Consider the following 12,458-nt stretch of genomic DNA (forward strand, 5'->3'; position numbering starts at 1 on the left):
AAGAGTGATAGGACAAAAAAACGCCTCCTCCCCCCCCAGCCTGATCAGGGTTAAATAAATTTTGTCCAGAAGAAAGCACTGTCTATCACATTTCCCTAGAGGTAAATTTGTTTTGTATCTCTCAATCTTGTTAAATCTTCTCTTGATCTTTATCCAAAGGGTTAAACCTATCAACGCAATTTACACAGCAAGCAAACTCTATTCATTTCAAAATACAAGGTGTCATTTTAACATTACCAATAATTTCTTATTTATTCAGCTGTCCTAAAAAGTTGAACTTAGGGCATGTATTAAACACTTTCCTATTTTAATCCTAAGGGGCAAATTTATATGTCATTTATATTAGACAGATATCATCCAAATATCACCCACATATCATCCAGATTTCATCCAAGAGCCCAATTTATTAACGGACAAGTATTAAGCTTTTTCTGTGCATTAATCTTTAATTAAGTTTAACTTAAAGAGTTAAACTGTTATTCAAGTTTAAGCACCGAGTTAAACTAATTATTGAAGATTAAATTTAGACGCAGGATTCGGGTTAAGCACTGAGTTCAGGTAATTATTGAGAATTAAGTTAAAGAAAAAATATAAACTGATATTTAACCCTAATCAGGCTGGGGTTTGGCACGTTTGAACCCCCCCTTTTAGTTTTCTGTCCTAGCACTCTCATGACATTTGAAATTTAAGTTTTAGCATCGCGTTAAACTGGTTTTCAAGAATTAAGTTTATATATAATTTGGTTCAATTCGAAAGTGTTTTGAGATTTGAGCCGGCGCTTGGTTGTAGCCAGTTATTGGCGGTTCAGCGACAGGGTTCAAATTTTTTTAATCCGGTCTCGGGTTAAACTGATTGAATGCATGCAACCGACCCTGCTCTGGTATTCTATCCCTTAGGCCCTTACCTACTTCATCTCAACCCGCTCTTTGCATTGTATCTCTGAGGTTATAAAATTCACACTTTGCAAATGAAACCTTTGCTCTTTTAAACTTAAATTATTTAATCAAACAGAATTCATCGTTTAAAATATCTAAGCTCTGCAATATTGGGTTGTCAAGATATAGGAATTATAAAATTAGAATTTGTGGCAAAGATTCAATTCCTTTGGATTCAATCGCTTCTTACTTTACTTCTTTTTTTAGCTTCTATAAAGACTCAATTTCGTTAGAAAATTTGAAATGCTTAAATTTTCTCAGATCTAGATCATCGATCTACTCTTAACTATCGAACTTACCGAAATCATTCGAAATTGTGAACACTTTGTATGAAATTACAAACATGGAGATAGGGATTTATCTTTTTGTCAGATATTTCTGACATATCTGTAAACTGTCTAATAAAGAGTTTGTAATTTTGTATCAGCGGGTTTCGATAAGTTTGCATACAGATATTTCTTTACTCGACAAACATACAAATGTTTTTAAGGGGTACCGTTGTAACTCGGGCATTGCCATAGCTGGTCACTTGAAATTACGCTTTAAGTTCCTGTGAATTATGAAATTGACAAAAAATAAATAATTATGGTTGTGGTTTATATTTTATTGCTAACAAATCCTAATCAGGAAATAATGTTAAAACATATATACAGGGTGTACAGGGTGTACCCCTAAACTATCAGCAAATAATGTTAAAACAGATATACAGGGTGTACAGGGTGTACCCCTAAACTATCAGCAAATAATGTTAAAACAGATATACAGGGTGTACATGGTGTACCCCTAAACTCAGCTAAACTACTCAAACACAAACACTCGGCAACAAACAATTTGAAATATTAGTTTTCTTTTATAAGTGCATCTTTTTTCAGTATGAAGTAAATTCAGATTCTATTTTTGTATTTGGAAAAAAAAGTTTATTGATTTGTATAATTTGGGGAAGGTGCCGAGTGCAGTTTTGATAAAAACGTGTGAATGACGGTTGGTTTATCATGGGTCTACATTAATAATTCAAAATCATAATGATTGATAATAACAACTAAATATAATTAATTGTTCAAATGGTCATCCTTGTTTAATAATTGGTCCCAGAGACTTAAAAAAGAAAAAGAAGATCAGCGATTAAAAATCAAAACGCATTCACACGTTTTTTGTAGATATTTGTGTAATAATTCACTGTATTTTACCGTCTTTCAAATTCATAAATTATTTTATTTTTAATAATCATTTATCGATTCATTTTCACAATGATATTTTGTCATTTTCTGTCATACATGTACAATAAATCTACAGTGAATTTAATAAATAAATCTGATTTTTAAATATAACAATTATCCATAAATACTATGGGAAAGCCAACATCCAGAGACCTCAAAGCATTAATATCGTTAAAGGGCATGTCTAAAATATCCTTGTGTACCTTTTAAACTGGTTTCAGCTGTAAATAAAACTGCTGCATTTTGCTCACAAATACTTTGTTTTACAAAACATGTTAGATGGTTCGGAACCCGAGTATTGAAAGTAAATCAGATTTTAGATCAAGTTTACAGTGGCTGGCAGTCATGATTTCAAGGTGTTACGACAATTAAATTCTTAATAAAGTCTTTTTAAGATCAAACTGTTTCAAATAACACGAATTATAAAGGTTCTGAAACTTTAAAGAATCATTGTTTTATAACTATCAATACTTGATGGATCAGTACTCCAGGAATATATTAATGGATCAATACTCAAGAAATATATTTAAGGATCAGTACTCCAGGAATATGTTGCAGAATTTGTACTCCAGGAATATATTGACGGATCAGTACTCCAGGAATATATTGAAGGATCAGTACTCCAGGAATATATTGAAGAAATAGTACTCCAGGAATATATTGAAGGAATAGTACTCCAGGAATATATTAAAGGAATAGTACTACAGGAATTTATTGAAGTAAAAGTACTCCAGAAATACATTGAAGGAATAGTACTCCAGGAATGTATTGAAGTAAAAGTACTCCAAAATACATTGAAGGAATAGTACTCCAGGAATATATTGAAGGAATAGTACTCCGGGAATGTATTGAAGGATCAATACTCCAGAAATATATTGAAGTAATAGTACTCCAGGAAGGTATTGAAGAAATAGTACTCCAGGAATATATTGAAGGAATAGTACTCCAGTAATATATTGAAGGAATAGTACTACAGGAATTTATTGAAGTAAAAGTACTCCAGAAATACATTGAAGGAATATTACTCCAGGAAGGTATTGAAGTAAAAGTACTCCAGCAACTTAAGGAATTCAAAAGTAAAAGCACACAAAAATTGGAATATTCTAGAACAGGGTTATGTCAAGAACAAATGATACTACAAAATGGATAACTGTTGTAACAGTGCACACTACGGTTGCCATGTTTATCGACCTAACCCTGCCTGTAATACCGTAATACCAGGTTAATATTGTATTAAAATGTTTGAGAGTCTTTTCAGTAAACCAATATTCCTTTTATACAAACTCATTCAGTAACAGAGACATTATGTAGACATAATAATAATGTTAAACAAAGGTGACTGGCCAATCAGCTGATTTCAGTTATTTAATATTATCAGCTGTTGAGCAAGGTATCAGCTGTTTTTTCTTCTGCTCGATCTTTGTTTTCTGACTACAAATTTGGTCAAATTTCTAATTAAGAATAATAACTCTGGATGTATTTTTTAACCAGTTAGGTTGCATTGAATCAGCGGCTTGAACTTTATTTGTACATTTAATCAGCTACTTAGCTCACTATTTTTACATTTAATCAGCCAATTAGCTCACTATTTGTACATTTAATCAGCCATTCAGCTCACTATTTGTACATTTAATCAGCCATTCAGCTCACTATTTGTACATTTAATCAGCCATTTAGCTCACTATTTTTACATTTAATCATCCATTTAGCTCACTATTTGTACACTTAATCAGCCATTTAGCTAACTATTTGTACATTTAATCAGCTATTTAGCTCACTATTTGTACATTTAATCAGCTGCTTAGTTTGAAAAGTTAGCTGCTTCGCTTAGTGTTTGTTTCATATATATGGACATTTGTACACGCAATAAGCTGCTTAGCTCTACCAAGCTGTTTAACTTATTGTTTGTACATTAAATCAACTACTTAGTTTAAAAATTATACAATTAGTTAGCTGCTTCGCTAAGTATTTGCTTGTATCTACAATTGTAGCAATTTGTTCATTAAATAAGCTGCTAAAAATCAGCTGCTGAGCTCACTGTGTGTACATTGTATCTGCTTGCTGATTGCTTAAAATTTGTACATTTAATCAGCTCCCTAGTTCACTTTGTAAATGAAATCAGCTACTTAGCGCATTTGTACAATTGTTTTAGTTGCTAAACTCAATATTTGTCAATTTTAATCAATTCATTGTTTGCAAAAATGGATTGATTTTAGAATTGAGTTGTAATAAAAAAGTATTGATGAACCATACAACTGGATACATTTAAATAGCAAGGATAATAACAGAGTGTAACATTGATATGCTTCATATTTACAAAGAATCAGCTTGAAAAATTTAACACTTAAAGAATGGAGAAGTCCGGAGCTGATAAATCCAACACTGCTCCAAAATTTGATCCCTTATTTAATTAACATATGATAAAATTTCCTTGGATATATAATTATAACAGTTAGTCTAACAGGATTTTGTGTGATCTCCTTAACATGAGAAGGCATTTACGTATATCTGAACACACTGCAGCTAAAAATTAACAAACCCTAGCCAACTAATCTCTACCGGGCTATTTAGTAATAGCTATGAACATCACAGGAAAATAAAGAATAAGCTAGTATATAGCTAGAGAGTAGTATTGTACTCTATCAGATGTACAGGAAGTAAGTGTTTAACAATTTAACAGCTTGTTTGTTACTGTTTCTATATTAAGTTCGATTCTAGAAGTTGACCGCACAGCTGAAATGACAGCTCTGTGGTGACCAGGTATTGACACAAGCTAGGATCACAGCTCTTGGGCTGTCTGCCTCGAGTTTAGAACATTTCTGCTGTTCTTGCCAAGTAGTTTTGATACTATTTGCTCCGTATTGTCCAGCGCTACCTCAATCAATGAATCTCGACTCTCCTGACGGGAAAAGCTGTTCTCTTGTGAAAGCATGTAGAAGTCGGCGCTGAGGAGCTTTTGAACATTTGCCGAAATCTGTCTCTTTAAGGTTTTGTTGAGAGGGTTGGAAGCTGTCTTGAATCCTCCAGTCCTCTCGGGGGTCTGTCAGAGCAGGTCAATAGAGTCCGGGGAGAGGGTATCGTCGTTTGAGTAGATGGAGGTGGGTGAGGAGGAGGAGAGGGTGGAGGATGGGGCAGGAGAGGACAGCATTGGGTCGCAGGAGGAGACAGGATGGGTGTCATCATCCATTAGGTCGTCTAGTTCCTTGTTGGTTAGATTACAGGCTTCACTGAGATCAAGATCTGTATCCTCCTGAACAAAATAGAACTAATTAAAATGGAGAATCAGTATCACTGGAATGTTTAAACAAATTTTCTTCCAACAGCTCTAAAATGAACGACACTAGTAAATTAAACATGTGCGCGAACCAATGAAAAATTCGGTTCTTCTGTGTCATTTCATGTATTTCTTTAATCTTTAAAGCACAGTGGATTTGCATCAAATCTCAAAAAAATCTCAGCGGTGTAATTTTATATACATGTGTTTGAAAATAGTCATAATCTAAATTGTATATGAATATGAATATGAATATGAATATTTGAATATGAAGTAAAGCCAGTTATTTTAAAAGTTCCCCCTAAAGTGAAGAATGTAAAGTTGCATGATACCCAGTTATAAAATATCCATTATTATGTAATTAGTTCTCGTGTGTACATTCAACACCAAATAAACCGAAGCTCAAACGAAAAGGCAGTGTAAATAAAAATGTAAATATTAAATAAATTATTGCCTCGTTAATATGTAATATAATAATTATATCAGCTGCTTTTATTTGACTGGAATTTGATTAATGAATTTAGCGTGTAGTAGGGTGGGTTGAATGCATATTTGTTATATTAGAATATATTTTAGAGTGAAATTTACTCGAAAATGGCCATTTTGTTGTACTGTTTCCATCCTGCAGGTGTAATTTACACATTTGCGCTATATAACCTTTTGGGCCCTGGAACATCATTTTATAGAAAATATTTCTTATCAAATTCACTTTACAAACAACTATTATTACAGTTTAATTCACCTGTATAGCAAATACACACGTTTTTAGTAATTTAACAAAGATAAAACAAAGAAATTGGAATGGATATGTCCAGGGATCATACTGTATAAGTGTGATGTACTGCGTATAATTTGTATACATTTACGTGATTTGTACACTTTGAACTCCCTTTCAGGCTGAAAGGGACTGACTAATTTCATACCGAGGGATTTTTAAATTCCACTCTAATATATTCTATTCTCATTGGTTAAAAACCTAACATTTTTTGTGGTTTACCAAGTAAGCATAAATTGAACCTAAACGCTTCCCTCAAACTTAAACTTTTGATATTTTAAATAGGGATTTTTGTGAGATCTAATAATGAATGTTTGAAATATCAAAGGTTTGCACCATCAAGATGCAAATATTTAGATTTAGAAAATTTTGGGTTGAAGCAAGTGTTATTTCGCCTCCCCTCCCCCCCATCCCAAAAAGACAAGACGATTCATTGCAGTGTTTAGAATTGTTAACTTTTTAAAAAAATTTAACAAACTAGCTTTCGAACCAAAGAGAATAGAATATATATTAGAGGGGAATATACTAGAAAAAAGTGTAAAACGGCCATTTTGTTGTACTGTTTCCATACTGCAGGTGTACTTCACATATTTATGCTATATAACCTTTTGGGCCCTGGTATATCATTTTATAGAAAATCTAAAATTAACACTAAAAGAAAACCAAATTATGAAATAGGCTGGTTTCATAATTGACCAATGATCATTTCACATAGACTCTATGCCTTTCACTTTACAAACGATGATTTTCCGTTATAACTATAAATCAAATGATGTTTTTTATTCACCTAATTCATTATAAAGTTTATTTAACAGCTTTAAAAAATTCGAAATTGAAATGATAGTCTAGGGAACATACTGTATTAATGTACTCTACTGCATATAATTTGTGAACATTTACATGATTTGTACACTTTGAACTCCCTTTCAGGCGGAAAGGGACTGAAAAAAATCATACCGAGAGTCTAAATTCCCCTCTAATATATATTCTATTCTCTTTGTTTCTAACCCTTAAATCTTTGCAACCAAATAGATTCTAGAACAATAGATGGCATATTACAATTTGTAAACTCTCAATGAAGCTGTTTTCCCAAACCGCAAGAGTCAACTTAGTTTTTGTGTCCGAAAAAATTATTAATAATAGTGATTATTTTAAAATAAAATTTCTTATCTTACAGTAAAATAAGTGCATTTTATGTGTACTTAATTTTCTGTTTTTACACTTTTTTATTTAATCTTGGAAAACATGTCAACTAATGTAAGAAAACTTCGTTTTTCTTGTTATATTTGACACTTCTGACATCGTGTATAATTGGTCCCTTTCTCTGTTGCCACATATTGTACTTGATAGTCTATTTGTTGTTAACCTTTGATATATCAAACTTAGACTTTTTTATCTGACATTGTGGACAAGATAATTAAGTCTTTGCTGCAAAACCTAGATGATTTACTAATCCCTATATCTTTGCAACCCAATGCCGTAGACCTTAGATATTTAAAAATATGAATTATGTTAGATCCAATAATTTTAGTTTAAAATATCAAAGGTTTTCAGGTTTCAAAAATAGGGAATATAAGATTTTAGTGACAAAAACTTAATATCTTTGATAATGAAAATATTACATAAGATAATTAAAAAATGGTTTAATTGTAGAATCATATCTGCATGAAGATTAACCTACCTCTTTGATATCTAGATGTTTGTTTGTTTGATATTGTGGAACTGGTTTAGTGTACACTGTACTGTCCTTCCAGGTAGTGGTTGGAACTGTATTGTACTGTACTGCTGATATTCCAAAGCTTTTCATGTGTCTCTCATACTCCTACAAAAAATTTCATTATTAAAATAGTAACTTTTTCTTTGACAAAAAAAAACATTCGACCACAAATTTGAATTTTATAATCCCTAGATATTTTTACACCTTGATTGTGTAAATCTTGAAATGTCAACCTTGCATTATATTTGATCTAGCTAAACTCTACAGCACCAGGTTATACAGAGTCGAAGGTTTGAACCAAATAATCAATGGACTTTTTTCAAAAATTTTAATATTTACAGATTTTGCATGGATTTAATTAAAACCATAAATTAAAGTATTTACAATTTGGAAACGATAATTTTTAATAAAACTAAATATTTAATTAATGCCTCTGTGCAAATCAATTCAAGTCCACAGAGTGCACAGTTCGTTTCCTATATTTCTTTTGATAAACAGAGTTTTGATTCTTGTTTTACTAGAGATAATTCATCTGAATCCAAAGGTTATTTTATAGATTTAAAATATTTTTATTGTGACTAGAGCTGCGGAACCCAGCTTGGCATGAAAACTAAACTTTCCCTATAAAAGCCGACCCGCTGTTTTTGTTTTTTAAACTGAATTAATTTAGTTGAGATTTGCAAATGTTTTGTTTATTAGAAGCAATGTAGAAGCTAACAGAAATAATCACTTTTCTTTTATCAGATTAAGGTTTTTAAGGCCGGTATTGATGTGAATCTAGCATTTCATCCTTACATTAAGGGTCACTTGATAATTGGATAATGAGATAGATTGAAAGATAGATGTTACCGCTATGCTATTTCTATTGGTTCAGAATAGATACAAAACATATGACTGAACCCTGATTGGATCAAGGGCTAGTGGACTCGGCCAACAGGAGTGAAGTATGATTAGATATCCATGATTTGTTTTTTTCAAAATTGTTTATCTTCATTTCTGATTTCTGTTTTTAACTGATTTTCTTCTTTGTTTGTAGGGTCACTTGAAATCACGCTTACATTACAATCCCGTGAAAAGAATATTTAAAATGTTTAACTAGATTTAATTTAAATTTTTGTAAATTGAGAAGTTGAAATAGAAAATAATATTTTTTATTTTACTACCCGGAAAATCCTTTCCTATTATTCCTTGCAGAATAAGCAATAATGTAAGCCTAATATATCTTTCCAGACTTTATAGTTTGTGAAACAGCAAATTTATTTTTAAATAATTATTAAGACATTATTAAGACATAAATATCGTACAAATTGAGAATGAGAATCAGTTTGTTTTTAATCTTTGTGAAGAAACAATCTCAAGAACTGACGAGGGTCAACCCAGACCGAAATATATTTACAATAAATGTGGAACTAACATCTACTTTTTTACTCTACAGAGGTTTGGTCCATCACCATCACCAAATTTTAGAAAAATTTAAAGGATTGAAGTCTCTGCAACAAACTTGATTTTCTCATCCCTAAAATCTTTTATATCTTTACACCCCGATGCCATAGGCCTTAGATATTTCAAACTATGAATTCTGTTTGATTATGTAATCAAAGTTTCAAATATAAAAGGTGTATACCATTAGGTTACAAAGATATAGTGATTCCAAAATTTGAGTTTACGGCACAGACTCAATTCCTTTATTGATTAAAGACCAGCAATGATTTATAGTTCTACAAAGTATAATGTGATCTTAAATATTTTAAAATTAATTAATATTATTTAGTTGTAAAAATTGTTTAAGTTTGACCGGGGTTTTTATTTAATCCTATTTCTAATCTTATTATTTTGAATTTTACCATTTTTACTTTTCATGTTTCTAAATACTTATTTTGATCTTCTAGATTTCAGATTTGTTTTAAAAGAGCCAATGCAACCTTTCCTAGTAAATCTAATAATATATTTTCCATGAAGAAGAGAAAATATTTAATGTAAATCATAGAAAAATTTTTCTTTTGGCAATTTGGTTGAATGAATTTATTCATTTATTTCGAGAAGGATGAATGAGAGAAGGATGAATGAGAGAAGGACGAATGAGAGAAGGATGAAGGAGAAAAGGATGAATGAGAGAAGGATGAAGGAGAAAAGGATGAATGAGAGAAGGATGATAAAGAGAAGGATGAATGAGAGAAGGCTGAATGAGAGAAGGATGAATGAGAGAAGGATGAATGANTACGTTTTACACATAGGGTTTAACACAACGAATGAGACCTCAGAGATGACTGTACAGCCTTTTTTTAAATTCCCGATACCCTGTATATTAGCTGTATTTTTGTTTTATCTTTGCCAGACCATTTTATTTACCCTTTAATGCAATAAGTATAATTGTCCAAAATAAACCTCTAAGTCCTCCTATTCAAATAGTGGCAGGTTCTCAGTCCTATCCTTTGTGAGTAACCTTGTAGTTTAAAAAATGTGCATTTCTTAAAGCTCTTTGTGCACAATTTTAGTGTGTTTGAGTACTTAGGTAAATGTAAATATCACAAGATGTAAACGAAAAGAGAAGAAAAATTTGTATTTTTTGCATGACTCATTACGTTGCAAAAAAAAGAGTTTTAGACATTTTAAACAGTGTTAGACCATACAAAATTAGAAATTTATTTAACCTATTTGAATTTGGATTTTATGTTTCTTTAAAGAGCATTTCAGAAAATCCATCAATATTTAATCGGCACTGCAAACGAACCATGGTTAAATTCAATTGACATTACTGGTATGACTATATGCGACCTCGTTGCTCCTCTAGTTCTGGTTTCACGCTGTTCCTTCTAGTAGGAAGCACAGTGGTTTGAACGCAGTGTGCAGACATAATTAGAATTTCCTTGTATGAAAAAACCATGAAGAAAACCAAAACTTAAAGAAACTTTGCCCTAAAACAGATTGTTTAGGTTCAAAAGAATAGAATATTATTTTTATAGTTTTATTTTGGGAAATGATTAGAAGTATATTGGATCGACCAATATTTGGCAGCGTTCATTCTTTCTCAGTCGCCAGGTTTCATTAGAGTATATTTTAGATATTGGATACTGTAAACTTAATAGATATATAGACTATACTAGCAGAAGGGCCCGGCCCTGCCCGTGGAATTTTTAAAAATCGAATTTAGAAAAAAATTGAATGTTTGAAGAAAAAAATTTAAATTAAAAGAACTTCAAATTTTTGAAGAAAAATATTCGATTTTTCTTAGCCTATGTCACCTCCAGGCTACCCATGAGTGTCCACAAAAATTTCAGCCCATTTGGTCCAGCCGTTTGGCCGGCTAAAGGGAACATGATCTTGTCTTGTTGCATTATATAGATTATAATCCTTGAACTGGTTTGGAGCAAGCATTTTTTAAACCTTTATTCAAGTCAGAGAGATCTTAATTAAAACCAGTTTTAAGTATTTTAAGTAAGATTGAGCAATTGACATACATTTACTTTCATTTGAATATGTAGGTTTTAATCAAAACTTTATGTATTTATATAAATAAAGTTCTACATTAAATCATCTTTGTATATCTATCCAATTCATATAATGAGAACCCTTTCTTAATATATACCATGGGAAACCATAGAAGAGATACAATTTGTATGATAATCCTGTAGACCGGGCTACATACCATGTAGCAAATGCCACAGGGGTGGTTCAAAAAACATATTTGAAAATAAAATAAAATATAATTTATAAATAAAAAATANAATATAATTTATTAATAAGAAAAAGTAAACCTCTAAGGTCTAAGCTAGGCCTTTGGTATTGGTTTGACCTTGCCAATCCACTTTTCTGTAGGCTTGAAATCGAAAATTTTCAGGCCGTAAAAAGTTAGTTTCTATACTTCAAGATTGAAGAACTATTTGGTAAAATCCCGAGCGATACCAGCGATACCAGAGAGTGTATACTTTTATCTTTCTTGACATTCGTATATTAAGTCACACCCTTGACTCTTGACTGGTAATGAAAACAAATGTAAATACTAGTTCAGTTGTACACTGATTGATGCAGGTTTATATATATATCTCTTCTTAATATAGAAATATATCATCCTGCATTTATAGATACTTCTATTCTGTATGTACTTTATTAAAGAGAAATATCAACGTAACTTTAAGTAACTTTGAGTTACTTTTGGTTAATTAGAGTTCAACCCTGAGTCACATTTAATGAATTTGAGCCGCGTCTTAAATCCGCCATAAACCGATATTGTCAACTCAAGGTATATTTGAGTATTGTCCCTTTAACAACAGCTGATATTGCCAACTCTAGGTATATTTGAGTATTCTCCCTTTAACAACAGCTTATATTGCCAACTCTATGTATATTTCAGTATTCTCCCTTCAACAACAGCTGATATTGCCAACTCTAGATATATTTGAGTATCCTTCCTTTAACAACAGCTGATATTGCCAACTCTATGTATATTTGAGTATCCTTCCTTTAACAACAGCTGATATTGCCAACTCTATGTTTATTTGAGTATTCTCCCTTCAACAACAGCTGATATTGCCAACTCTAG

The 12,458-nt window shown here is 31.6% G+C and overlaps 1 protein-coding gene across 1 annotated transcript in view; it reads right to left on the reverse strand.

Annotated features, from left to right (window-relative positions):
* Positions 1-1,524: 1,524 nt before the first annotated feature.
* LOC111709210 (transcription factor EC) overlaps positions 1,525-12,458 on the reverse strand; it is a 17,938-nt gene continuing 7,004 nt past the window's right edge. Inside the window, exons 4-5 of the mRNA XM_023482823.1 lie at positions 7,883-8,023; positions 1,525-5,402 (exon numbers count right to left, since the gene is read on the reverse strand). Of these exons, the coding sequence (XP_023338591.1) occupies positions 5,196-5,402; positions 7,883-8,023 (348 nt within the window). The 3' untranslated portion in view covers positions 1,525-5,195. The remainder of the gene's footprint in view (positions 5,403-7,882; positions 8,024-12,458) is intronic.

This window comes from Eurytemora carolleeae, unplaced genomic scaffold (assembly GCF_000591075.1).
Source record: "Eurytemora carolleeae unplaced genomic scaffold, Eaff_2.0 scaffold752, whole genome shotgun sequence".
In the NCBI taxonomy this organism is placed as follows: Eukaryota; Metazoa; Arthropoda; class Copepoda; order Calanoida; family Temoridae; genus Eurytemora; species Eurytemora carolleeae.